The sequence below is a fragment of the Phyllostomus hastatus genome, unplaced genomic scaffold, assembly GCF_019186645.2.
Source record: "Phyllostomus hastatus isolate PE091 unplaced genomic scaffold, TTU_PhHast_1.1 phas_contig_210, whole genome shotgun sequence".
NCBI lineage: Eukaryota > Metazoa > Chordata > Mammalia > Chiroptera > Phyllostomidae > Phyllostomus > Phyllostomus hastatus.
In genome coordinates this window covers 31,701,385-31,727,627 of record NW_025333737.1, presented here as the reverse complement: position 1 = coordinate 31,727,627, position 26,243 = coordinate 31,701,385, and the positions used below count along the sequence as shown (strand labels likewise).

The 26,243-nt window shown below is 56.4% G+C and overlaps 1 protein-coding gene across 1 annotated transcript; it reads left to right on the top strand.

The window, feature by feature from the left end:
• Nucleotides 1-24,956, top strand: MPP3 (MAGUK p55 scaffold protein 3). Its single transcript, XM_045837309.1, has 19 exons — nucleotides 1-52; nucleotides 1,208-1,261; nucleotides 1,532-1,650; nucleotides 1,908-1,985; nucleotides 3,143-3,223; nucleotides 3,443-3,580; nucleotides 6,742-6,823; nucleotides 7,943-8,028; nucleotides 9,639-9,713; nucleotides 12,512-12,708; nucleotides 14,432-14,496; nucleotides 15,694-15,714; nucleotides 16,325-16,366; nucleotides 17,390-17,554; nucleotides 17,659-17,739; nucleotides 20,115-20,208; nucleotides 20,407-20,515; nucleotides 22,238-22,360; nucleotides 24,293-24,956. The coding sequence occupies exons 2-19, from the start codon at nucleotides 1,237-1,239 to the stop codon at nucleotides 24,467-24,469; spliced, it is 1,758 nt and encodes a 585-aa protein (XP_045693265.1). The 5' UTR covers nucleotides 1-52; nucleotides 1,208-1,236; the 3' UTR covers nucleotides 24,470-24,956.
• Nucleotides 24,957-26,243: the final 1,287 nt, after the last annotated feature.

The window sequence follows — 26,243 nt, the reverse complement described above, 5'->3', positions numbered from 1 at the left end:
TCCGGGCCCCCGCGCGGCTCCCAGGCTGGAGCGGAGATTCCGGCGGGCCCAGGTAGGAACCCGCGCAGGGAACAGACAAGGGACTGGGGCCGCGGCGGGAGGGGCCAGGCGGGGGCGTGGATCGGGAGGCGAGACCCGCCCCTCGTGCCCACGGCAGCCTCGCGGCCCACCGAGTCCCCAGTTGGGGGTAAGGGGCAGCTCCGTCCCCTCCCCGTGGCCCCCGGCCTTCCCTCCCGCACTCCCTCCCCGCTGCGCCCTACTCCTTCGCTCGGCATCCTCCGTCCGACACCGCCTCGCCGGCGTCCCCCAGGTTTCTCCTCTCCTTAGCCCAGCCTCGCTCCTTGTTCGTCCCACAGGTTCCTTCGGAAAGCGAGCTGGAGTCTATGCTCGGCCGCTGGGGGGGGGGGAGCAGGGCTGAGGGGCTCAGCTAGGAGGAGCCAGCGGGTTAGTCCGGCTTGGGGTGGGGGGTGTACGACGGCGGGAGGGCCGGGTACCATTCTTCCGCATCTTAGTGTCACCGTGCTCGCGTGCAGGGGGGCTGGCCCCTGTTTTCAGAATGAATGAATCATTGCTCTCCTAGTCCCCTTCGGAAGGAGGACTTTCTGAGGTCCACGTGCTGCAGAGCGCGTTGGGGGGCCTTCTGAGACAGGCTCCTCCGCCTGCGCTCTCGTTTCTCCACCTCCTCCGTGTGCTCTGTTCTAGGGGGAGGCGCCCTTCGGATTGGGGCTTGAGGGATGGAGGGGAAGGAGGGAGCTTGTGGGCTCAGCCAGTCACTTGTCGAAGGCGTGACAGGCAAGGGACTTGATCGAGGCCTCTTAGAAGGTCACAGGAGAAGGGGGTTGCTGTAGAGGACAGCACCCACGGACAGAGAGGAGCCAGTGGGTCCTGGCCCGTAAGTGACTGAATTCCTCCAAGCTTCTGTTTCTTTCAGTGGAATGGTACTGTTAGTTCTCATTCCTCAGAGCTTTGTGCAGATTAAGGAAAATGTCGTGCGAAATCACCCAGCACAATGTTTCGTGCATCAGGGGCACAGAGCAAATCCCAGTTTTCTCTCCTCCCCGAAAACAAAGTGAGCGGAGAGTTGTTTGTTCCCATCCCCTCGGTCCCCATATCGGCCAGGGACAGACACAGTAGACCTGTAGTCACTGTGGAATGAATGGGCTCAGTGGAGCCTCACCCCTCCCCCTCTCCTCCCACCGCCCCGCAGGCAGAGCCTGGGAGCTGACCAGCACAGACATGCCGGTGCTGTCCGAGGACTCTGGTGAGTGCCTCCCTGGGGCTGGGCCTCCAGGGCCCTGAAGACAAGAACCTGCCCAGCAGCAGGGCTGGAAAGAAAGCAGGTCGCTGCCAGCGCTGGCTGTCAGGAGTTGCCCGGCCTCCAAGCCCTGGGAACGAGAGCCTGGGAAAAGAGTGTTCCCAGGATAGGGCTGAAGTGTTGTTGGAGGGTGCGCTGGGGGTTCCCGCGGAGGGGGGGTCCTGACGGAAGTACCGTTGCATTTGCTGTACTTTGTTTCCCTTATACTCCCCTCAGGCTTGCATGAAACCCTGGCGCTGCTGACCTCTCAACTCAGACCTGACTCCAACCACAAGGAGGAGATGGGCTTCCTGCAGGATGTTTTCAGTGAGAAAAGCCTCGGTTACTTAATGAAGGTAGGTCCCTGTGTCCTCCCCTCTGGGGAGGGTTTCTAGGGGTCTTCCTAGCTCGCTGGGGCCGGCGGTGGTCATCCTAGCCGGCCCCCTGCCCCAGGGAGGTCTTCATTAGCCCATTGTGCAGGGTTTTCTCTTATGTTGCCCCGTGGATGACGCAGTTTGCAGCCCCACAGCCAGGGGCGGGCCATGTGCTGTCCAGGGGTAAACCTCGGCAGCTGGCTTGGGAGGCCCCAGCGAGAAATCGGCTGTCTTTGCAGATTCACGAGAAGCTTCGCTATTACGAGAGGCAGAGTCCGACCCCCGTTCTGCACAGCGCCGTGGCCCTGGCTGAGGACGTAAGCCCCAGTCCTTTCCATATGGTGTCAGCCCTTTCCCCATCCCGCGGTGCGCCGTGTATTGCTTCCTCACCACTGCTGAGCCAGGGGACACTGGGACTTGGGAAGCCCCAGGGTGAAGAGGGTCTCCTTCCCTCCTCCTCCCTGGGGCTCCTAACAGTCTGGGAGGAACTCGTGAGCCTTGGACTGGGCTGGGGGACATGGAGACAGGAGGACGCCTACTCACTGTGTTCCCGAGAAAGTCTGTTTCTCCGGCTGCGAAGTGCGAGCATTTGGATCAGACCTGCAGTTCCCAAACCGCCGAGGACTGGCCATACCAATAGGCCAAACAGGCCAGCGTGTTTGGGGCGGCCTGAGCGAAGTCCTGGGGGCAAGGAACTGGCAGTCTGTCCTCGTTTACCTGCTCCGGCTTCTTGTGTTTTAAAGGAGCCCTTCCTCATTTCTTGCGGACCTGTCCTCTCTGTTGCATGGTTTGGGGAGAGCAGGCCCTGTTGGTTACGAAGTCCAGCACCTGAATGAACTCTCACCTAAGCCCCGGAGGTGGCCTGCCGAGGGAAGGGGGCCACCCGTGGGTGCGGTTTCCATGCCTTTCTCCTCCGTGGAATGTGACAGGGAGCATGTTAGGTTGCCAGGCCCCCAGGCACAGCGCTGCGTGTCCTACGAGCTCTGTGACCTGAAGTCACCTGAGCTCTCTGAGCCCCAGTTTTCTCAGTGCGGTAGTGGGGGCACAGGTAAGGGAGCCAGACAAGCCCAGGTTCAAGTCCTGGCTCTGCCGCATACCAGCTTTGCGGCCCTGGGCGAAGTATTTAATCTCTCATTAAATCCCCATCTGTAAAATGGCAACATACCAGTGCCCGCTCCATCTAGGTCCCTGCAAGAGTTAAGCGAGAGGCTCCACATAAAACAAGTGACACCCAGTTAGGGCTTTGTCAGTTAGCACCCATGAGGGTTGTTCTGTGGAGCTGCCCAAGCTCCCCCTGGTGTGATTTCCCCGGGAGCTTCAGTGTGGGGTGGCTGAGGGCCTGGTGCACCCTTGGGTGCTGCCGCAGTTCCTGGGAGGGCCCTCGGGCCTGAGGTCCGGGGAGCAGGGTTTTGCCCAGTGACTCCCAGCAGGCTGGAAGCACCCACGGCCTCCTGTCCCTTCGCCCGCCCTGCAGGTGATGGAGGAGCTGCAGGCCGCCTCTGTGCGCAGCGACGAGAGGGAGCTGCTCCAGCTGCTGTCCACCCCCCACCTCAGGGTAGTCACGCCGCGGTCCCCACCCACCCGCGCAGCGTGTGTCTCCTGAGATGCGGGCGGGAGGGAGCGTTCCGTCGTGAGACTGAGGACGGGAGACTTCTGCGTGACGGATCCTCCGTTGGCGCGTCTGGGGGGGTTGCCTCTCTGGTGTGAAACCTAAGACCCCCCGGAGCCCTGGGAGCTCTGGGCCAGCCTTTCCTTCCTCTTGCCTTCCTGGCAGGCCATGCTCGTGGTCCACGACACGGTTGCCCAGAAGAATTTTGACCCTGTTCTGCCCCCTCTGCCTGATAATATCGAGGAAGATTTCGATGAAGAATCAGTGAAGATCGTCCGCCTGGTGAAGAACAAGGAACCCCTGGTATGTAGCACCCCCCCCTTCCCCACCCTTTCCCTGTTCCACCCAGAAAACTAGGAAGGGACCCTCCTGAAGTCTTTGGAGCAAGTGACGGCAGCTTTGTCAGGTTGTCCCTAGTCCCTGCAACGCTTTTGTGTGCCGGGCACCCCTTTCTCTGGGTAGGCACCGCTTCCTCCTCAGCCCTGGCCAGGCTCCCGTGTGCAGCCAACAAACAACCTGCACAACTGCCCGGGGCCGCCCTGACCACCATGCTCTGAGCTGGCAAACTCCGGTCCAAGGGCCAGACCCAGCCCTCTGCCAGATTTTGTAAATAAAGTTTTATTGGCACACAGCCATGCTCTTCGTTTCCATCTTGTCCGCAGCTTTCTTTGCACGGCAGCGGCAGAACTGAGTCGTTGCAAAGAAGGTTGTGTGGCCCCCAAAGCCTAAAATGTGGCCCTTGACAGAGAAATGCCAGTCCCTTCTCTGAATACCCGGAATCACGGGTAGCAGCCATTCTTCTCCTCGGCTGACAGATGGTTATCATTTCGGTTCTGGCTCAGCACTGATTGACCGAGCAAAGGGACAAGGTTGTTTATTAAATGGAGGGAAGTAGGGGAAGTCCAGAGAATTGAGCGCTTGCCCTGAAGAACACCGTGGCTGGCAGTCTTTATCTTCAGCTTTCACTGGATGACCTCAGATGAGCCGCTTCTGCACCCGGGGTGGGATCTCTCCTCTGCCTGTGTTTCTGTCTCTTCAACGTGGGCAGCCGCATCGGGCACCCTGCTGTGTGCCCGACGCCCTGTTGGGTGCAGGCACTTCCGAGATGACTAATTCCTGGCTCTCTGGGGGTTCCCAGGAGGTCATGACTGGGGGCTTCCTGGAAGGGGTGATGCCCATGCTGAATCCCCCCCCCCAAAAGAAACAGGGTTTTCCAGAAGCAAAAGGGAGAGGAAGGGCATTCCACACAGTCGACCGCATGCGCAGAGCCAAGGGAAGGTAAATGGCATATTCGGGCAGCTCAGAGCTGCCTGGGGTGGACGTAGAATGCCAAGTCGGAGGTAAGAGCAGCAGGGGTGAGGCCAGAGCGCTGGCAGGTCATACAGAACCTGACTGTCCGTCCACGCGCGGGGACTGAGCTTGGCCGCCAGGGCAGCGGGGAGCCTCGGGAAGGTTTCCAGTACGAAATAGCACGGCTGGGTTTGCGGTGTGGAAGGAGCACACCGGCCGCTGAGTAGAGAGGGACCTGGAGAGTGAGGCCGGAAGCAGGAAACCCGTTTGCAGGTGGGGGCCAGGTCCATGCAGTTTAGAAAGGGGACCTGACCTAGGCCTGTGGGAACTGGGAAGAGACACCCAGGAAATATTTCAGAAATAAAATGAAATGTCCCTCCGTGGCTGCCTCAGTTGGGCAGGAGTCCGGGAAGGCCCCCAGGATAATGCCCCCAGGTGTCTGCTGGGACCAGGCAGGTGCTGCAGCCACATCTGGGGCCGGAATAAGGAGGGGCTTAGGGTTCATTGAACTCAAGAGGCCTGGGTGACTCGGAAGTGGAGATGACCAGGAGGTGCAAGGGGTGCGTGTCCAGAGATCTAAATTTGGCTGCCCCCCGCCTCCAGGAGCGGTTCAAGTTACACCTGAGAGGTCAAGACCTCGTGGGTGAAGAGTGTACAGAGCGAGACAAGAAGAGGGCCGGGGCTGAATCCCAGCCCTTTCGCCAACATTTAAAAAGCAGGGAGAGGAGGACTCGGCAAAGGAGATGATTTGTCTTTGGGAAGAACTGGAAAGAGGTGTCACTAGGGCCCAGGCTAAGAGACAATTCCCGGGTGGGGGGGTGAGCACCAGAGTCAGACAGGAGGGTGATCAGAGGACAGAGGACTGAGGGTGGCATCTGGTGGGTCGCCAGGTGCTTTGGCGGGTGCATTTGAGGTTGCAGGGGTTCGTGGCTCCGAGGGCAGGAGGCAGAGAGGGCAGACGCACTCACGCTGCTTCTTTAAGAAGCTTGCTCCAAAGGAAGGGAGACGGCTTCTGCTGGGTGGGGACGCAGGCTTTTTAATGATGGGAGAGACTTGATAAAAATGTTTAGGGCCAGGAGGAGGAGCCAGTGGAGAAGGGGCATTGAGGACGGAGGAGCGGGAGGGAGGGGAAGAGGGACCAGCCTGGACAGGAGGACCCCCCCTCCCCACCGCTGAGATGGGGGAGGGGAAAGGATGGGCACAGACTCTGGAGAGCACGCAGTTCTAGGGGGAAGAAGCCACAGGGCTCTCAGCTAATGACCTCTCTTTCCAGCAGTATTTATCTTACGTAGGTCAACTAGATGACACGAACGAAGTCCATAATTGTGCCAGTGCGTCTGCAGTACATCCGATAATAAAGGGTTAGCATTTATGGAGCGCTTGTTCTATGCTAAGTGCCTTGCGTGCATTACCTGATGTGGTCCTTGGTACAACTCCGAGAGTTCAGTGTTACCTCACACCCCAGAAGAAATAGACCCAGAGAGGATAAGGTGCTCTTTGCTAAGGCCGCATGCTTCTAGTACATGGCAGCGTGAATTCAAACCCAGGGCTGTCCAACGCCGGGCCTTGGCTCTTGGACCTGACGGCTGCCCTGTCCTGCCACTGCCCAACCTGCGTGGCGCAGGAAATGGAGGGCCCGTCAGGTCTTTCTCATCCTCGATGACCTCTCTGTTCGGTGCTTCGTGGACCAAGTCCTGGCCCCCAGGCTCTGGCTGGGGCGTAATTGGTTCCTTTCGGCAGCAGAAGGCCCGGTAACCCTGTGATTGGTTGGAGGCAGGACGAGCATTTGCTGGCACATACTCTCGTTATTAAATGTCTTTGCAAAAGGCAGGGGCTGTGATATGATAGAGAAAGCTCTGAATTCAGCATGACAAAAAGCTTTCCTGCTTCTCAGCTGGGTGACCTTGAGGATGCTCACCTTCTCCGAGCCCCAGCCCCTCCTCTCTAAAACAAGGCCATTGCTGCCTTATTGTGCTTTGTTTAAACTGTAAAATGCTGGACGATACTAATGAGAGATGTCAGTTTCATTGAGTCCTTAGTGTTGGAAAGGTCCCCACTGAGTTGTCCCGTGGGGGACAGAGGGAGAAATGGGGTGGCTCTTTGGGGTTCAGAGTGTCGGAATATGAGGTTTGGGGGTGCTTCCGAGGAGCCTGCCTGCTCTGTCTCTGATGCAGGGCGCCACCATCCGACGGGACGAGCACTCAGGGGCTGTCGTGGTGGCCAGGATCATGCGAGGCGGCGCAGCAGACCGCAGTGGTGAGTGACATCAGTGCCCTCCTGGCGAATGTGATGGCCCTCACCCCCCAGCCTCCCCCGTTTGGCCACAGGTCTCATTTCACCCTCCTATCCCGTCACCTGTCTGGGATGTATTAGGAGTCGGGGAGCATTAGGAGTTGGGGAGTGGGGCTGGAATTTTCTTTCACAAGCCAGGTAGAAATTTCCATTGGTTGGAAATCCCTCAGGCATGGAATGCTTTGGGGGCATCGGAAGGACTCATGCAGTGGCTTAGCCCTAGGATATGGTAGTTGAGCATGCCGTCGGGGCTTGGGGGAGCAGCGACACCTTTCCCCGCCACCCAGCTGCCACTATTCGTCAGGGGACGGTTCATGTCCCAGGTTCATTTGGATGGAGAAGAAGTTGCAAATCACTGTGTGGGGAAGAACTGAGTCGGAGGCAAGCCTCCTGGGGTGGGGGGTGCTGCCCCAAAAGCCTGGGGATCATTGACGTGAAGAACCCTAGACCAGAGCTTCTCAAACATGAGTGAGCATGGGAACTCTGCCCCTGACCGCGCCCCCCCGCCCCGCACCCAGCATCTTGCTAAAGGCGACTCTGATCCAGTAGGTCTTAGGTGGGGCCCAGACCCTGCACCCCTAGCCACTTCCTGGGCGGAGCTAATGCTGCTGGGCCAGTGTCCACTTTCAGTAGCAAATAGGGCCCCCTATGGGGAGACAGCTGTCATTGAGGTGGAGGCCAACAGACAGGTGTGTTTGACACCCTTGCTGACATCTTCCCTGGTGCTCCCTAGTCTTCCCGCTCAGATTTGAGAAGGACATTCTCAGAGTGTGTCCGTAAATCCAGGAAGGTGAAGAGTTAATGCAATGTTTAAAGAAGCAGAGGTTACCGCAGAAAGGACACGGTCTTTCTGTGTTGTTTCTTAGCAGCTGGGCCTCGGGCAAGGTGCATAATTCTTCTGGATCTCAGCTGCCAGCTCGTAAACTGGAGATTTTCCTGGGTGGTCGTGAGGCTGTGACGCCGAGCGCGTCACCCAGCACACAGTAGGGACTCAGTTTACCCCAGTTCCAGCGATGCCCAGAGCTTTGAGCTCTGGGGGCCGACACTCCCCTCCTTGCTGACGGTCACTGCCGTGTCTCCTAGGCCTGGTCCACGTTGGGGACGAGCTCCGGGAAGTGAACGGGATCACCGTCCTGCACAAGCGGCCCGACGAGATCAGCCAGATTCTGGTCCGTGATGCGTGCGCGTGCCCGTGTGCGTGCGCGGGCGCGGGGTGGTGGTGGTGGCGCTTCCTGGGGCCAGGGTGGGTTTGGCTCAGTCTCCCCGGTTTTTTATTTTTATTTTCAAGATTTTATTTATTCTTTAGAGAGAGGGGAAGGGAGGGAGAAAGAGAAGGAGAGAAACATTGATGTGTGAGAGAAACATCAGTCGGTTGCCTCTCACACACCTCCAACGGGGGACCTTCAACCCAGGCACGTACCCGCCCTGGTAATCGAACTGGCGACCCTTCCCTTTGTAGGACGACGCTCAACCAACTAAGCCACAGCAGCCAGGGCTTAGTCTTCCCGTTTTTATGGGAGGGCTGCAGGGTGCAGGGTGGGGGACAGGAGGAGGTGAGCTTCCAGTCCACCTGCCTCTCGCAGACCCCCCCTCCAGCACAGCCATCCCCCTGACCCCCGGCTCCCTCTCCTGAGGGTCCTTCTGGGAGCCCCCCCCCAAAAAAAAGGTTCCCTCTTCCAAATGGTCGAGGAATGTAAGAGGTTGCAGCCCAAGGAGGACCCAAGCAAAGGGCTTTGGGTCCTGGGTTTGAATCCTGCCTCTGCCACTTTCTGGCTCTGCAACCTTGGGCCAGTCATCAGATCATCCTGAGTTTCAGTTTCCTTTCCTGGGAGGTAAGGCCAGGGATGGCTGCTCATCCTGTGAGGGGTGGTTACGAGGATGCAAACATCTGGAGGAGGATATAGCACTTCACATCTGGGCTGGGATGGGCACAGCCCCCTGAGTCCATTCTGGGGGCTCAAGCTGAACCTGAAATCGTAGAGAGTCCCCATCGCAGTCTTGTCCTCTGGGTCCTCAGCATTCTTCCCTGACATGACACCTCTTGCTAACTTCTGATGGTGTGGGGACAGCCACCGGGCGAGGTATGAAGAGAGGAGGCCGGCTCTTCAAGGCCCCGCTGGAGGGGCCCTGGTTGCTGGCAGCCTCTTCAAGTCCTCCGGTCTCACCGCCCTTCCCCTGGTTCTGGGCGCTCACCTCCTTGTGCTCTGGGGGACGCAGGGCCAGCGAGACCAGTGGGCGAGACGCGCTGTCGTGGGCTGATGGCATTCTTCCTTGTGGGCTCCCCAGGTCGGGGTGCAGGGTTTCTGTCAGGCAGGGGGAGGGGGAACCCCGGGGCAGGTCGGAGTGGCCTGTGATTGGAGAGCCCACTGGGGGAGATGGAAGCAAAGAGGGCCGTACTGATGGGGAGCCAGCCCCCACCAGGTTGGAAGGAGAAGAAGGGAGCTGGGCTAGGTCATTCAAAATAACCCGAGAGGAAGCGAAGAAGGGCAGCCCCTTGGGGCACGAGAGGTCAGGAGGGACACAGAGCTCGAATCGGGTGCACCTGTTGTCCTCGGATTCTCATTTAAGATCTTATGTCCCGGTGTCTAAAAATGCAGGTACTTGGCTTTTGAATTTTGCTTTGTCAGTTCAGCCGCTGCCACCACAGAAGGGTGGGTCACAGCGGGGCAGTGAGGTCTGACTTTCCCCCGAACGTGAGTTCTCAGACCTGGGAAGTAAGACGTGAACTCACGGGGGTTCGACCTGGGAGACGGCCAGCCTGTGCCCTCTCCCCTTCCAGGCTCAGTCCCAGGGGTCCATCACCCTGAAGATCATCCCAGCCACCCAGGAGGAGGACCGTTTGAGGGAGAGCAAGGTATGAGGGGAGCTGCAGGCGGGGTGGGGAGGGTGGGGAGGGAGGGCTCCAGCCCAGCCTTGGAGATGGTTGTTTGGGAACAGATCATACAGCTGGTCTCGGAACGCGTGCTCGACAGATTGTAACTCTGTCGCGAATATTTATTTGTACCCTGCCTCTTTGGAAACAGGATTTGACCTAGCTGACTAATGCATTTGAACTGAAATAGAAAATCAGGGCCATAAAGAGGGAGAAGAGGTACCAAGTGTGCTGGCTTTGGGACCAATGAAGGAACTGCCGTGTGTTTCCTTCTTTGTGGAGCCTGCCTTTTTTGGGCGCCTCCTCTGTGCTGTGTGCTCTGCCAGATGCTGGCGACAGGTCGATGTGGGGCTTTGAGGGTTCCTAGCGTGGAAGGGGAGCCCGGGGAGCAGGTCTTTCGCTGTCCTGCGGGAAGTGCTGCGGAAGGGCTCTGTGCAGAGTTGCAGGAGCCGTGGGAGAGGTCCCGGGTCCGCATGAGGAGGTGAGGCTGGAGGGAGGCAAGATGGGGAGGTCCCTGGGGGGGAGGAGGAAGGGGAGGGAAGTAGAGGCAGAGGGGTCCACCTAGACAGCAGCTCCAAGGAAGGACTGCAGAGGAGTATGGGGGTCGGTGAGAAAGATCGCTGGGGTGGGGTCTGGGGGCGGGAGGAGGTGGGCTGGCTATCTTCTGAGTGACCTTGAAGCTTTTTTTTTTTTTAAGGGGAGTGATGCAACCACAGTTGTGTGTGTGTGTGTGTGTGTGTGTTTTAAAATATTTTATTTATTTATTTTTAGAGGCAGGGAAGGGAGGGAGAAAGAGAGAAACATCAATGTGTGGTTGCCTGTTGTGCACCCTCTACTGGGGACCTGGCCTGCAACCCAGGCATGTGCCCCGACTGGGAACTGAACCATCGACCCTTTGGTTCACAGGCCGGCGCTCAGTCCACTGGGCCCACAGCCAGGACCCAGAGTTGTGTTTTAGAAAGCTTCCCGGGTAGCGCCCTGGAGGAGGGCGGAGCGGGTGGAGGCGGGAGGCAGGGAGGCCTGGTTGGAGGCTGACGTAAAAGTCCAGTGGAGAGGCTGACGTAAAAGTCTAGTGGAGAGGCTGCTAGGACCGGGGCTGAGGGGGTGGCAGAGAGGACGGAAGAGGGCGTTGTTTGATGTCAAGTGAACTTGGATCTGAACTTCCCTGGAAGCCAGGGCAGAAAGGCGAACGTCATGAATTACGTACTTTTCATTGGTGGATGGAAGGAAGCATGCCAGGTTTTCAAGAGAGCTGACTCCCAGCCCCGGCCTCCCAGTACCCAGTGCGTGAAAGAGGGGGCGGGGCATTCCCGCACCCGACACAGAGTAGATATTTTGATGAATGGGGATTAAGAATGGACAATGTCTTTGAAGTCAGGTGTTTTTGTTTTTTCTATAGCAAAGGAAGAAGTAATGTTTTTTGTGGCTTGCTTCTTCTTTGCACTGTTTCACCGGTTCCCAGGGTATACAGAACAGGGACTCCTACCTGATGAGACGTGGTTCTTCCTGGGACAAGGTAGCGTGGGCCCCCTCTGCAGCTACCGAAGGCTTGAACTTGATACAAGGAGAGAACTTGGTCTTCCTGCCCCCCCAGCCCATCCTTCCTAACTGTTTCTTCTTAAGCTGGGGCTGGGGCTGGGTCGGCCATTTAAGATTCTTTTCTCTTCTGAATGCCTGGGACCCTGCTAACATCTGCGGCTCGATGAGGGTCTCTGTCCTCACAGTATCCGGTCAGAAAGTCCCTCCTGTTGTCTAACTGAATCTTTGCTGGCGAGCATATAAAGGAGTATGATTTGGATCTGTCTAAGGCAGCGATGTTCAAACACATTTTGTATGCCACAAAAATTTTTTAAAACATGCAACATCTGACTATTTAGTCAGGGGCACTGACCTCTTTTCCCTTAGACTGTCAACTGGAAAAATGACAACAGCCAACACAGCAATAGCCATCCACTGTGGATGAATAAAAATTATACCTATTTCTGTCAGATTGGAAAAATATATTTTTTTGGCATGCCACAGACTTTTAGTAATTAGTTTATGTGTGCCGTGAGATGAAAAAGGTTGAAAACTGTTGGTCTAAGGAGCCCTCTGGCCTTTTTAAAAAACTATTTGCTGTTAAACTAATGGAATCCAAATAGAAATAAATCCATGCCACCGAATTATAGGAAAGACCGAGGAAGCGTGTCTTCCCACCGTCTTCTCCAGGGGCGGTGACTCCAGGGCAAAGGGCGGAGGTGGGGGTCGGCCGAGTGTGCGGCAGATGAGCCAGGACCGAACTGGACACAGGGTGGGGGTGGTCACGTACCCACAGAGAAACGGGGCGAGGCATCAGGAACAGAAGTTCTATTGATATTTGTGATCTTGCCAGAACATCTAGTTTACTTGGTTAACGGGTGGCTGCTGACTTCGCGAGGGGCAGCTAGCGTGCCAGAGTCACGTGGGAGGGAGTCACAGACGGCGCTTGCCTTTCCTTCTTGGTCCCAGGGCTAACTGTCGCGTGGGGTATGCGAAGGGCGGCAGATCGGGTACCTGGGGACACGTGTCGGTTAGAAAAGGAAATTGGGACACGGGGCCCCATTCATTTTCTGATTCTTGAGGGGTTTCCCGACTATACTATCCCAAATGGTGGAAGAACATAAGAACATACGTGTGGTGCGTTTCTGATCGGTGTTCTGCTCTTGGGGCTGCTTGTTCTTCCGAATCGCGCACGGCGGTCGTCCTGGGCCTCCGAGCCGGCCCTCACGCGCCTCACCGCGCCCGTCCCCCACCCCCCGCAGGTGTTCATGCGCGCCCTCTTCCACTACGACCCGCGGGAGGACCGCGCTATCCCCTGCCAGGAGGCAGGCCTGCCCTTCCAGCGCGGGCAGGTCCTGGAGGTGGTGAGCCAGGACGACCCCACGTGGTGGCAGGCCAAGCGAGTGGGGGACACCAACCTCCGCGCCGGCCTCATCCCCTCCCAGCAGTTCCAGGAGAGGTGGGTCTGGGGCGCGTGGTGAGGGGCAGTTCAGGGGCGGCAGGGGTGCAGGCGGCAGATGACAGACTCTCGACCTGTGAGAAATGCAGACTCCCTTTGTATTGGTCCTCCAGGTAAGTGCCAATTGTACTTGAGTGTGTACAAGAAGACTTGGCCCAGAATGCGTGGTGATGACTGAGGTTTAAATAGATACACGAAAATCTGTGTTATTAGGTTCATGTATATGGTATAATACATCCAGAGAGTTGGCAAAAAAAAAAAATACAGAAATAAGGAAGAGGTGGACAAGGAAAAGAAAAATTACCCAAAGTCTTGCCACAATTTAAACAGGATAACTTATTTCCTTTCTGTGCTTTTTACTTGAGTGCTGCATGTAGAATCTGAGATCTTGCTTTTTTTTTTTTAAACTCTACTTTTTGACATCAGCATTTTCCACATACTACCTCTTAGTTACGGTGTGATTTCAGTGGCTCTAATATTTCATCAGCAGCCACAGCATTCATTCATGGGCAGCGTGAATGCGCTTACTATGGATGGAGCTGGCCTGTGCCAGCCACCCTAGGGGGCTGCTGGTAGTTCAGCTGAAAAGTCACACACGTGGTTCGGACGCATACTTTGTACAAATGTGAGGGGGGCGAGGGAGGAGGGCATAGTGTTCTTTGAGGTCACAGTAAAATGTTTGGCCCTCGTCCAGGTATGCAGGGAAGGCTTCTTGGAGGAAGTAACCTAAAGTCACTTAGGTATGACCCTTCCTCCAAGTGACTCCTTCCCTACTTGCCAGTCTTCTCCAGTGTTTCACTGCCGCCAGGCTGCGGTATTGTCTTGCACATAGACCGTTCCTCATAGTTCAAACTGTTTCCTTAGGATAGGTTTCCAAGAGTGTCAGTTCTGGGTCGGAGGGGCTGGCGGTTAAGACTGCATCGCCTCCCCTGAGGTGTGGGAGGCGGTAACCCCAGACCTCGTTCATCCGCTCCAGGGGCCCTTGGCATGTGGCCCCCAGCTCAGGACCTGTGGGAAATGCAGACTCCCGGGCCCTGCCCCAGACCCGCGGAATCAGAAACCCCAGCGGCGGGCTCCGAGGTCTGCGTTCTCACCGACGTTCCAGGTGATTCTGAGGCGCTGCCGCCGCGTGAGGACCGCTGCTCTCCTTCCTCAGCGGGGCTCAGAGCCACCCGCACAGGCCGTTCTGTCTCACGGGCCGTGGTGGGGAGGCTCTTCCGCGGCACTTAAATGTGCAAATCCAAACGCCTTCCAGAGCCCTGGGCGTTGTCTCAGGTCAGAGATGAGACCTGGGCAGCCCCTCTCTCCGGGAACACCCGCACTGGGAATACGGGGTCCCCACTGAGAGAAGGTTAAATTAGGGTCACTGTCCCCCTCTGCCTGGGAGCCCTGCTGTTCGTTCTCCAGCTTCCTCAGGGATGGCAAGGCCCCCCTTCCTCGAGGGTCAGTGTAGGAAAGGAATGACCCACTGCTGACCCAAGGCACTGGCCCGGGTCCCTGGGTGTGACCGTCTTGTGCTGAGCGAGCTGCTTCCAGAGCAGGAGACTCAGTTTTTCCCCCGTTGTGAAGCAGCGAGCACCCCTGAACCGTGGACCCCCTCAGTGTGAAGCAGAGGCTGTGCCCCCCGTGGGACCCAGCATGCAGTTTCTCCACGTGTTCGGTAAGACAGCCGTGACCGGGTCCGTGCCCCAGCTCACGGGCCTGCCCGTCCCCTTGTCCGCAGGCGGCTAAGCCACCGGAGAGCTGCAGGCCCCCTGCCGAGTCCCCAGAGCCTCAAGAAGCCCCCCTGTGAGTAGACTGGCGAGGATGGCACTTCGGGGAGGGGCCGGGGTTAGGACTTGGACGGTTTGTGCCAAGAAGTGGCCTCTGGGCTGGAGGGAGGACCAAGGGTCCTTGAACTCGGAGAAAGTGGGGAGGGGGGCAGGGGTGGAGGGACGAGGAGGCGAAATGGGGGTACGTTGGGGGAGAGCTATTCCCCGGAGAGGAGCTTCTGCATTGGGGGCCCATAGACCGCACCAGGGAGCATGTTAACACTTCTCCCGAGGTTGCGTGCAGACTTCTGTGTGTGTGCGTGTGCGCGTGTGTGTGTGTGCGCGTGTGTGGGGGAGGGGCTGGTCGTCGGGAGAAGGTCCACAGCTTCCACTCCACATCCAAGGGGCTCTCCGATCCCGTAGGTTTAGGAGCCTCTGGTCTGGGGGGCGGGGAAGGAGGTGGCTGCTGGGTCCCTCTGGGTGCCTCTGTGCGAGGGGTCGGATGCTCAATGCAATCTGAGTTTCATGTAAACAGCAAACAATTTCTTAGTACGTCCCAAATATTGCATGGGGTCTATATGTCCTAAACACCGATCCCATGTTTTTCTGAAGTTCAGATTTAACCCAGTGTTCTGTATTTTATCGGCCCCCTCTACTCCGTGCAACACTCTCCCTTTTAGAAGGCGCGCCCACCACCTACCCCTTTTGCCTCGTATCTGTCACAACAGCCCCGTGAAGTGGCGGGGTCTGGGCATCTCCTTTCCCAAGATGGCAAAATGGAGGCTCATGAGGTCGAGGGAGTGGGACCGGGGTGGCATTTTCACAGGGCCTGCGGCCAGCGTCCCCAGCGAGGGCACGGAGAGGAAGCTTGCCCACCGCGGGCGTGCTGGAGTCAGCTGCTCCCCTGGCTCGGTGGCACAGCCCACCGCCACTCCTTTCCACTCGCCCTCCATCGAAAGGGCTGCTGAACAGACTGGCCTTGAGGCTGCTTACACTAGGGATGAGCTGGCTTTCTTTTGGCTGCTAATGAGACACACACAGGAAGACTAATTAGAGCCAGTCTTGGTTTCGTAACGCACCACCGCAGCACGGGTCCCAGGTTGGCCAGGGGAGAGGAGCAGGGAACAGATGGAGGGCTCCTCAGGCACGCGGGGCCGTGGCTGCCTCTCAGCCGCAGGGCCTCCTGGTCCCCCTCCACTAACGCTGTTCCATCTGTCTTTTGTGCAAACCGCAGATGATCAGCCTTGTGACAAAGGTAGGCCTGGCGTTTGCTCCGTGTGCTCGGACAAGGCCCCTTTTCTGCGGAATGTCTGGCGCTGGAGGGGGCCTGTCCTTCCCCTCCCCCCGCCCCACGCTGGGGTGGCTGTCCCCCTCTGATCTCTGCACACCTCTCCCTGCTCTGCCAGCTGGACCGGCCTGCTCCTTGAGGCTGCAGAGCGGGGGTGGGACGGAGCCCCTCCCAGCCCAACTGGCACACAGGGCTCAGCCTCTCAGCCTCCCCAGGCCTGGGCTGGGCTGGGCTGGCTGTGACTGGGCTGGGTAGGAGGCAAGAGACCAGAGGGGGGCAGGGCTAGTGACTCTTCCCTCCTTGCCCACACTGGCCCTAGCTCAGAGGGCCTGGGGTGGGGCCTGCTGGCCCAGAACCCCCGCTAGGGCTTGCACAGGCTATTGGGGGCCTAAGCATGGAGAACGGAGCTGAGCAGAATGGTTTGTTTTCCTGGGGTGGCCAGGACATGGGATTTCTCCTAAGCCCCCTGAGATACCATTCCAGAGGGCTCTTCCTGACCATCCAGGGGCAAGGTGCCTCCGGGCTGGGGTCTGGGTCCAGCATGGCTCACCGACGTCCCTCTCTGTTTGATTCCCAGAGACCTGTGACTGTGAGGGGTACTTCAGAGGGCATTACGTGGGTGAGTAGCAGGGGCTTTTCCCCCAGGATCCTCTCCCCGCCCCACGCACAGCCCGCCACGGGCTCCTGGGTCCGAGAGAGACAGAGACAGAGTGATCTGAGCCCTGGGGACCTTTCAAGAGCAGCTCCGCCTGTGGGACCCGCATTTCTGCTCGGTCTCTGTCAGCAGAGGAGGGGCTGACCTGCCCTGACAGGAAAGGGACACGGGTCCCTGCATTGACACTGATCGTATTATCGTGATCTCGGCTGCAGTCTGGCCCGTGGTCACGCCACCGCCGTGCAGTCACGCCGTCTGTTACCGTCTCCGAAGTACCCTCACTCCTTCCACATCGGCCAGTCCTTTCAAAGACCTTAGAGACAGGCAGGGTCTTTCTAGCTTCTGGTTCTGAAGGAATTTCAGACTTACTGGGAAGCTAGCTGTAAGCATTGCCCACAGAACTCCCGTGCGCTCTGCACCAGACTCTCTAGTTGTGTTTGCCGTGTTTGCTGTTGCATTTCCTTTTTCTGCGTGTCTCCATTTTTGCCTGAGTCACGTGAGAGCTCGTTGTAGACGCCGGGTCCCTCCACCCTTAGATACCTCGGCATGTGCTCCCTAAGGACCTCTCTCACAGGACCCCAGGGCGGTCATCAAATTCTGGGGATGTAACATGCATTCCCTATCCATTCTACTGTCTCATACAAGGTCTATATTAAAACTTCGCCAAATTGTCCCAGCGATATCCTATGGATCATTCCCCCCGACTCAGGACGCAGTCCACACATTGCATTTCCTTTTCACAGACAAGGAAATTGAGGCTCAGAGAGGTGACAGCCGGTTCCAGGTCAGTCACATGCCAAGTCAAACAGTGACCTTGAACCCTGTTTTCGGATGCCAGGCGGTCACCCTTCCGCCGTCTTACTGTGTGTCTTGATGAAGCCCTTCCTGTGGCAGGAGGAGCTTAGGAGAGGCCAGGGGGCCTCAGTGCCACCTCCAGGTCTGGCCAGGTGGACGAATGTCATGGTATCCTCCGCCCTGTCCCCAAAGCTGGTCTTCGGAGGAGCTTCCGGCTGGGCCGCAGGGAGAGACCGGGAAGCCTGCAGGAAGGGAAGGCGTCCGTGGCAGCTGAGTCTCCGGAGCTGCTGACCTATGAGGAGGTGACCAGGTACCAGCACCAACCCAGTAAGCGGCCCCGCCTGGTGGTGCTGATCGGTAGGTGACGTCCTGTGTCTCCAGGGAGCGGGCTGGTCTCCTCCCTGGAGGGGTGGGGAGGGCGCTCAGCAGGGCCCCTGGCCAGCCTCCCCTTCCTTCCCCAGGGTCTCTGGGGGCCCGGCTGCACGAGCTGAAGCAGAAGGTGGTGGCGGAGAACCCACAGCACTTCGGTGTTGCCGTTCCACGTAAGAGGGCCCACGTGCGTGGGGTGGCGGTGGTGCCTACCCGTGAATTATTTCACGGGGACTCGACTCCCCATATCCATCTTCATCCTCACTTTGGGTCTGAGCAACGGCCAAGCACTGCCAGCTGTAGGCAGACACATGGGACCTAGGCATGATGGGTGAGACCCATGATCAGCGGTCCACTAGGACCCTCTGAGGCAGGAGCTAGAGGATCACTTGCCCAGTTCCTGCCTGGGACAGGAGGTGAGTCTAGAGCACATTGCAGATGAAGTGGCAACCTCAACCCAATGCCAAGGGCCCTCCAGCGATGAGGGCCATTCCGGCCTCCTCTTCCAGAAGGCTGACTCCTGTGGCCCCTGCCCTCTGCTCAGGTGAGAGGGCAGGGCAGGGAAGCCAGAGAGCCCAGGGAGCAGTATTGCCTGGGCGCTCCCTTGTAGCTGGATCTGGCCCGTCGGGGCGGCTCCTGGCTCTAGAGGCAGCCAGGGATGCTGACATCTGGCAGGCGGGAGGTCCTTGTTCTGAGTGTGATGAGGAAGAGGAGAGTGAAGAGCACTGGGAACGACACCAAGAGCTCTCATGTGAGTGACTTGGTCGGCCTTCCCTGTGCCCGAGAGATTGTCATCATCCTCTCCTGCAGAGGAAGACACTGAGGCTCAGAGAGGTTAAGTTACTTGCCCACTGTCACACAGCGTTAAGTGGCAGAGTGAAGCTTCAAACCCAGGCAGCCTGCCCTGGGCAGTCTTCACCAGGCTGCACGGCAGCCTGCCTCTTCCTGCCCTCGGCTGTCCCTTTCCTTTCTGTGGGACACTCTGTCTGTCCCTCTGGCAACGGTGACCACCAAGAGGGGATGCTGTGGTGGCAGCAGTGGGATCTTTCCAGAATGTTCTGAGGGAGGGTGGCTACAGAGCCATTCCCCTGGGCTTCAGGGCTCATGGCGCAGCCTGTGGGTTGTCAGAATTGCCCTTCAGAGCCCAACTTGAAATGGCAGGAATGGGGACGGGTTGTGGGGTTGGGGAGGCCCTTCTGGAGGGTTTCAGGGGGCCACGGCCTTCCGGGCCAAGAGGATGGACTGAAACAGGACGTGGAACTGCTCACACATAGACCCTTTGAAACCCTCAGATCCATCCCTTCGGTCAAGGGTACCTGGCTGGTCAGGCCTGCCTGCTTCCAGGTACCACACAGAGGGGTGACTTTCCTCCTTGCATTTAAGAACTGGGGGAATCAGCGAAGGCTTCCTGGAGGCAGTGACCTTTATGCTGGGTTTGGAGGAGTAAATAGGAGTTTTCCAGGCAGAGAAGAAGGGAGAGTGCTCTCTCCAGAGGGAACAGTGTGTTGTACAAAGGGATGAAGGTGTGGCCTAGCGGAGCAGTGTTGGGGGCCGGGGCCGCCGGTGTGGATGACGTGGGGGAGGTGAAGCGGAGCTGGGGGCTGGGCGGGCCCGCAGGGTCTCCTATACTCATCTGAGGTCTTTAGAATGCAGTCAGTGGGTGAAGTGAATGACGTGGCCAGAAAGGCGACCCCAGCAGCTCTGCCAGAGTTTGGCCAAAGACACCCCCATGGGGACCACAGAGCATCTCCCAGGGTGGCCTCCAAGGGCCAGAAAACACTGTCTTCCGAGACCCCGTCTCTTCTCTCGGAATGCTGCAGAAGAAGAAGCTGCGTGTCGCTTCGTGCGCGCTCTTGTTCTGTGGAGGACCTGCTTGCCCCTGGCAGGGTTTGCGCACTGCCGTTCCATTGTGGGAACCCACCGGAAATGCCCTGCGCTCTGACACTAAGCGACAGCCCGCTCCGCCGAAGCGCATCTCGTCCGTAAAGGGACTGCCTGTCTTCACGTCTCCTTTCTCAAAATGAGGAACAGCTGAATAGAGAATTAAAAGCCTACAGCACAGTCATCTGTGTTTGTGCCTCCTCTGCGCTCACCAAGCAGTGAGGACTAGGGAATAATAACAGTTTAGGGCGAGGGATCTCCTCGGTGGGTGATTCTCTGAAAGCCGCAGCATCAGTGAGGCAGCCTGGCAGGGGGGCGAGGGAGCGCACTTGGCGTGAGACAGAGAGTTCAGACCTCGCCTCCGCTGCCTGCCAGCTCCGGGTCCCTGGCTCGGCGCCTCACCTCTCTGCCAAGTGGGAGGCCTCCGTTGCCTTCTGCCAGAGGTCTGCACCTCTGTTTCCTCTCCCGCAAAGTGGGAGGCCTCCTTCACCTTCATCAAAGAGCTGCGTGAGCCAGGGATTCACACAGGGACCCTGGATGAGTGGAAGATGTTGGTTTATAGAGGAGTCAGCAATGAACTCCGAATACGGGCACAGGCGCGCTGCTGGTCTCTCCCGCTGCACGGTGACCTCTCTCTGCCCAGCTTTCCTTCTTCTTTCTTTCAAAGATACCACCAGGCCCCGAAGGAGCCATGAGAAGGACGGGGTGGAGTATCACTTTGTCTCTAAGCAAGCATTTGAGGCCGACATACATCACAACAAGTACGTCTCTGCCTGGTGGCCCAGGGGGCCCTCTGTGCGGCGGTGGGTCCTTGCCCAAGGACCAGCGTTTCACTGGAGCTGGGAGGGCTTGCGGAGGAGGCGGGAGAGGGTCCCCGTGGGAAGCCCGCTCACGTGTCTGCGCTAATGTGTGGGCAAGCGCAGGAACTGAAGGCCCTTCCTCCTCTCGTGGCGTTCTAGGTTCCTGGAGCATGGCGAGTATAAGGAGAACCTTTATGGAACCAGCCTGGAGGCCATTCAGGCCGTGATGGCCAGAAACAAAGTCTGTTTGGTGGACGTGGAGCCGGACGTGAGTTCCTGGGCCAGCTGGGCATGTTTTGTTCGTGGAATGTCTAAACTAGGGGATTGTACGTTTTACAGAATATCGGGCCTCAGTCTAAGATGTTTTTAGGGCACTGGATATGAACATTTCCTGAGGTCTCCCTTTCCTGAGGAGTCTTGAGAGGGTCTTGAGGTTTTCCTGAGAATCTAATGAAAGCTTTGCATCCTAAAATAGGTACCTCTGTACACACACGAAAAATGCGTTAACATGACAGGGCGTTCATGGACCCTCTTGGCAGCCCAGAGACCCAGGGCAGGAATCTCTGCGTGGAGCAAGTCGTGCCGTCGATGGTGGCACCGACTGGCCAGTTGTGATGTGACAGGGACTTAGATGCCAGTGCCCAGGTGGGGGTGTCAGGGCACCCCTCCTTGACCGGCACCAGGAGACCGGTGGCTTGGGGAACCAGTGAGGGAGGCGGCTGGGAGAGCAGTTTGAAAGGCAAAGGGGAAGGAGACGTGCCCCTGTGAAGTGCTTCGAACACACTTGTTCCGTTCCGCACGCTCTCCCTGCCGTGCACTCGACAGGGGCTCGGCCGTCCTCCTAACCTTGTCTTTGGGAAAGACTGCTAAGCTTTCACCTCATCTGGGTTTTTTTTTTTTATTCCTCTATAGAAATAGAGCTCTGATTTTATGATGGAAGCTGTAGGCTTTATTTTATAGAAGTTTGCTTCAAACAGACTCCGAAAAGCACATTACGGATGAGGAAAACCCCGCGTTAACTTAGACTTCCGGGGAGTTGGTAGTGGAAATTAAAAGTCTAAATTTCAAGATTTTATTGGGAAAGTGATTTTATTGTTTTGGCTGCAGATTGCACATGGAACAGTTTAGTACCCGTGTTTACGAACAGAGGCCCTTAAAAAAAATGCTGTAAAAGGATGGTTTGCAGCCCTGGCTGGTGTAGCTCAGTGGATTGAGCGTGGGCTGCGAACCAAAGTGTCGAAGGTTCGATTCCCAGTCAGGGTACATGCCTGGGTTGCAGGCTATGACCCCTAGCAACTGCACATTGATGTTTCTCTCTCTCTCTCTCTCTCTCCCTCCCTTCCCTCTCTAAAAATAAATACATAAAATCTTTATTAAAAAGTCTAAAAAAAATAAAAACAATAAATGCTTGTTGTTTCAAGCTACTGACACAGCATTAAAAAAAAAAGAGGACGGTTTGCTCGTAGAAAACCTTCTAAAGCCTGTGTGGTTTGTTCTGAGCTCTCGGTCCCTTCACTTGCTCAGCAAACCTTTTCTCTGAGGAGCCTAAGGAGGCCTCTGCAGCAGCAGGTACCCTGCATGAGCGCAGTCCCAAGTGATGACGTCCGACTCGGTGGATACGCGTTGAATCCTGCCGGCCCACCCATCAGGACTGGGCAGGAAGCGAAGGGCGTCAGAAGGCTCCTGAGAGCTTGCAGGGTCAGAGCCAAGAAAGATGGCCGCCCTTGGAGCCAAGCCTCTCGACCCTCCGTTCTCCGCATTCTCAGCGAGCAGGCCATCCGGGCCCCGCTGAGTGCAGAGGCTAAGTGGAGAGAGAGAGACAATGAGCACTTGATCTGCCCAGTTGAAGTTCATTGTCATCTGGCCATGTAGTCGGAAACTTTGCCACTGAGGTCACGGGATGAAGCACGCCCGTACTGAGCATTTGGAAAGTATGTTTCACTGTCAGATATTTTCAAAGGATGTAATGTTTTCGAACTTGCTCCCTCAGGCACTGAGACAGCTGAGGACCTCGGAGTTCAAACCCTATGTCATATTTGTAAAGCCTGCCATTCAGGAGAAAAGGAAGACGTCCCCCATGTCCCCGGCTTGTGAGGACACAGCAGCCCCACTTGTAAGTTTAAAGTCGATCATTTCTTTTCTGAAGGCCTAACGGGGCCTGTTACTGTTATGTACGGGTGCTCTGCCTCCTGCACACGACCCTCTTCCCATGTTGTCTATTGGTCAGACTGACTCGGTCCAGCGACCGGAAGGTTCAAGGGGAGGCAGCTGGAAGTGCCTTACAATTCATTCCGGGGTGGCCTTGTGGGGGTCCTACTCCCTCACAGAAGCACCCTCCCGGAAAATAGGGCCCTGAGTGCGACCAACCACACGGATCTGTTGAACTCCTAAGACAAACCCAAGTAGTTTTTGATCAAAACCAACTTCAGCTCTAGTAAGCTAATCCGACGTGGGGGTACCTGGCCGAGTGAGGGGAACCTTTCCCACGTGCTCGAGGTCGATTCGGGGGATTTGCGGCTGCAGAACAAATGTCACACATTTTACTCCGTTTAGCGATGTGAGTACCGTCGAGACGCAGATATTTATCAGGAAGATGGAGGTACTCAGTGGGCAGAAATGTTCCTTCTGTAATTTCTCAGGTAGCTAAATGCTTCCAGGATGGATGGTTGGAGTCCTGGATGGGGTGCGGCGGGGGGCGCCCAGCAGCAGCAGACAGGTCTACGGGATGTGTGCGCAAGGGCTGGGGGTGGGGGCGTTGAAGATCCAGGGCCGGCACCAGGATGCTGCGGAGTGCTTTCGAGGACCAGAGGGGCCCTGCAAGATCCAACACAGACCTGGGAAGCTTCTCTCAGTTTCACCTGGTTTTTCCTCTCCTGGGGGAAAGGAGTAAGGAGAAGGAATGACCTCAGCCTTCCCTTAGGTCCGGCAGTCTTTGCGGTAGCGTGCAAAAGCTGCTCCCTGGCCCTTTGGAACGGATCTGCTGAAACTGCAGGGGCTCTCTCTGAAGTAGGAATTGGTGTTGATTGGCAAGAGAGTGAAGAGGAGGAGTTTGTGGGGGGGTCTCTTTGGGGCAGGACAGCTCACCCCGCTCCATGGCAGAATCGCAACGCTGAGCCCCTAGGGGCGGAGGAGAGGAGGCCACACGGGACTGGAAAGACATAGGAAGGAGGTGGGTGCAGGCCAGCGACAAAGTTTGTTTTGCAGTTTTACTTAGAGTGGATCTGCCACTTTCCTTTCTTCCCTAAACCAAACTAATTGCCAGTCAGCCGTCTGCTTTCATGCCACTTATTAGAGGGTTGTTTGAACTAGGCAGCCAACATGGTGCGGGTTTGGTAAAGAAAGAGTGATTGGCTGCCTAGACCTCAGTGGTAAATGTCAGGAAAGCAATCTGATGAAAGAAGGCGGGAACTCTGAGGAAATGGGGAATTTGACCTGGGTTGTCCCAGCCCTGTAACTCACTCTGCTTTGTCTCCCGTGCTAGGGTTTGGCCCTGGTATGAAGGAATGAAGAATCGAGCTCTACCGTGTGAAGTTAGGAGTTTTCAGAGGGCATTAGATTTCTTTTATGCACCTTCCTCTTCTCCCACTTGATTCCAGAAATGTTTTTTTTTTTCACTTTTATACTGTTACTATTTATAGATCTTTCCTGTGATTATTTAACTGAACTGCCGTGCAACGCAATAGCACCGCTTCTTTGGAAATACCTGTGCACAGGAAATGTGATATTGACACAGATATAGAATCTATACCCCCCTCCCCGCCCCCAAAGCACTTTGTGTCATGGCTTTCAGTTAACAGATCCTGTTTTGTGAATGAATGACCGAACACTGATTTTTGTCTGTTGCCCATTAACTTTCTTGGAAGTTGGGTAGGATATTGCCACTCCACTCTGTTTGTTGTGTACACAGTGGGTTATTCACGGGCCATAGCCATCATTTCATCTCTTCAAAAGCCGAGGTCAGAACGCTGCCCAAGACACTGGCTGTGGGTTTCTTATTTGTGGGGAGAGCCGCCCTGTGGCTCCCTAAGCGTCCCTTTCCTTGCAGGATGAGGAGCAGCAAGAGATGTCTGCCTCTGCCGCCTTCATAGACCAGCATTACGGGCACCTGGTGGACGCCGTGCTGGTGAAGGAGGACCTCCAGAGTGCGTACAGCCAGCTCAGAGTGCTCTTAGAGAAGCTGAGCAAGGACGCTCACTGGGTCCCCGTTAGCTGGGTCAGGTAACTGCGTGCCAGAACACCCCGGCGGGAGAGGACCCGGAAGACCGACCGCCTAGTCCCGCCGCACCGCCACCACCAAGGAATCGCAAGCGTGCAAGGGGGCAGACTTTTCCATGAACTCCGTCCTTAAGAAGAGTAGATGTGGGAAGTCCTGTTTTGTTTTTGCTTTTATGTCGTTTTCCACTACACCCCTCTGGGGGCAGAAAGCAAGAGTTGAAAAGGGGCATGTCACAGAGTCACACATTTCCTTCATTAAAGGATCGCAGGCGAGTTGACCCCGACTGTTTGTAGCAAAGTCAAGTAGCCACTGTCTTTTCAGGGCGGGGGTGGTGAGTTTACACAGTACCGGTTTGCAGCGGTGTGAGCTGCAGAAAGGGGGTGACACTGCCTGTACCCAGCTTTGTTGGGAATTGGGTTGTTTTACCCAAGGGTTTTTTTTTTTCAAAGATTTTATTTATTTATTTTTAGAGAGGGAAGGGAGGGAGAAAGAGAGAAACACCAATGTGCGGTTGCTGGGGGTCATGGCCTGCAACCCAGGCATGTGCCCTGACTGGGAATTGAACCTGTGATGCATTGGTTCACAGCCCACGCTCAATCCACTGAGCTACACCAGCCAGGGCACCCAAGGGGGTTTTTTAAGGACCTAAAAAATTTCTTTTAGTTTTTAAAGATTTCATTTATTTACTTTTTTTAGAGAGGGGACAGGAAGGGAGAAAGAACGGGAGAGAAATATCAATGTGTGGTTGCCTCTCGCATGTGCCCCGACTAGGAATCAAACCGGCAACCCTTTGGTTTTTAGGCTGGCACTCAATCCACAGAGCCACACCAGCCAGGGCTTTTAAAGACTTTTTTAAAAAAGATTTTATTTATTTATTTGTTTGTTTATTTATTTATTTATTTATTTTTAAAGAAAGGGAAAGGGAGGGAGAAAGAGAGGGAGAGAAACACCCATGTGTGAGAGATGCGTTGATCAGTTGCTTCTCACAGGCCCCCTACTGGGGACCTGGCCCGAAACCCAGGCATGTGCCCTGACTGGGACTCAAACCAGCGATCCTGCGGTTTGCAGGCTGGCACTCAATCCACTGAGCCACCTCAGCCAGACCCCAAGGGGATTTTCCCATGCTGGTGAGGTGCCCCTGGCTTCGAGCACCAAAACGTTGATGGCGAGTCCCTGCCTGGCACTGGAAGAGCGGCTCTCGGCTTCCTTAAATCGTGAGCACACTGACCTTCTGCGGGAGGCTGAGGCACGCTTCACCGTCAGCATGAGCTACCGTGCTGTTCTGTGGTACAAGGGGGTTTTCGGGGACTCTCGAGGAAGGTAAGGCTGCTTGTCTTCTCCCTCAGTACGCCCAGGCCCCTACGATTGGGTCCTTGCTTTGTTTGATCTGTTCCACCACGTGTCCCTCTCGTTACTGACAGCTGTCCTGGTCCTTGCCCGTTCCTGCCTTCAGATAACGGGGGCTCCTGTCATGCTGGATCCCGGGAAACCAGATGAGACCTCTTGTTGAAACTATGTCTAAGCCACAAGATGTTAGTCCTGACTGAAAATCAGACTATATAGGCTCTGAGTCGTGGGCCTAATGGGCTGTCTTTGAACAAAACAGTCACACAGGATTTGGGAGCTATCTTAGCCCAGAGAATTTCATTTTCTTACTAGTAGCCAGTGTATATAAGTCTGTATTTTGTGCCAGGAGCTGTGCTAAGGCCTTTGGGTACATTACTTTGATACAGACTCGGAACCTAACATAGGATTTTTATCATATCCATTATACAGTAAA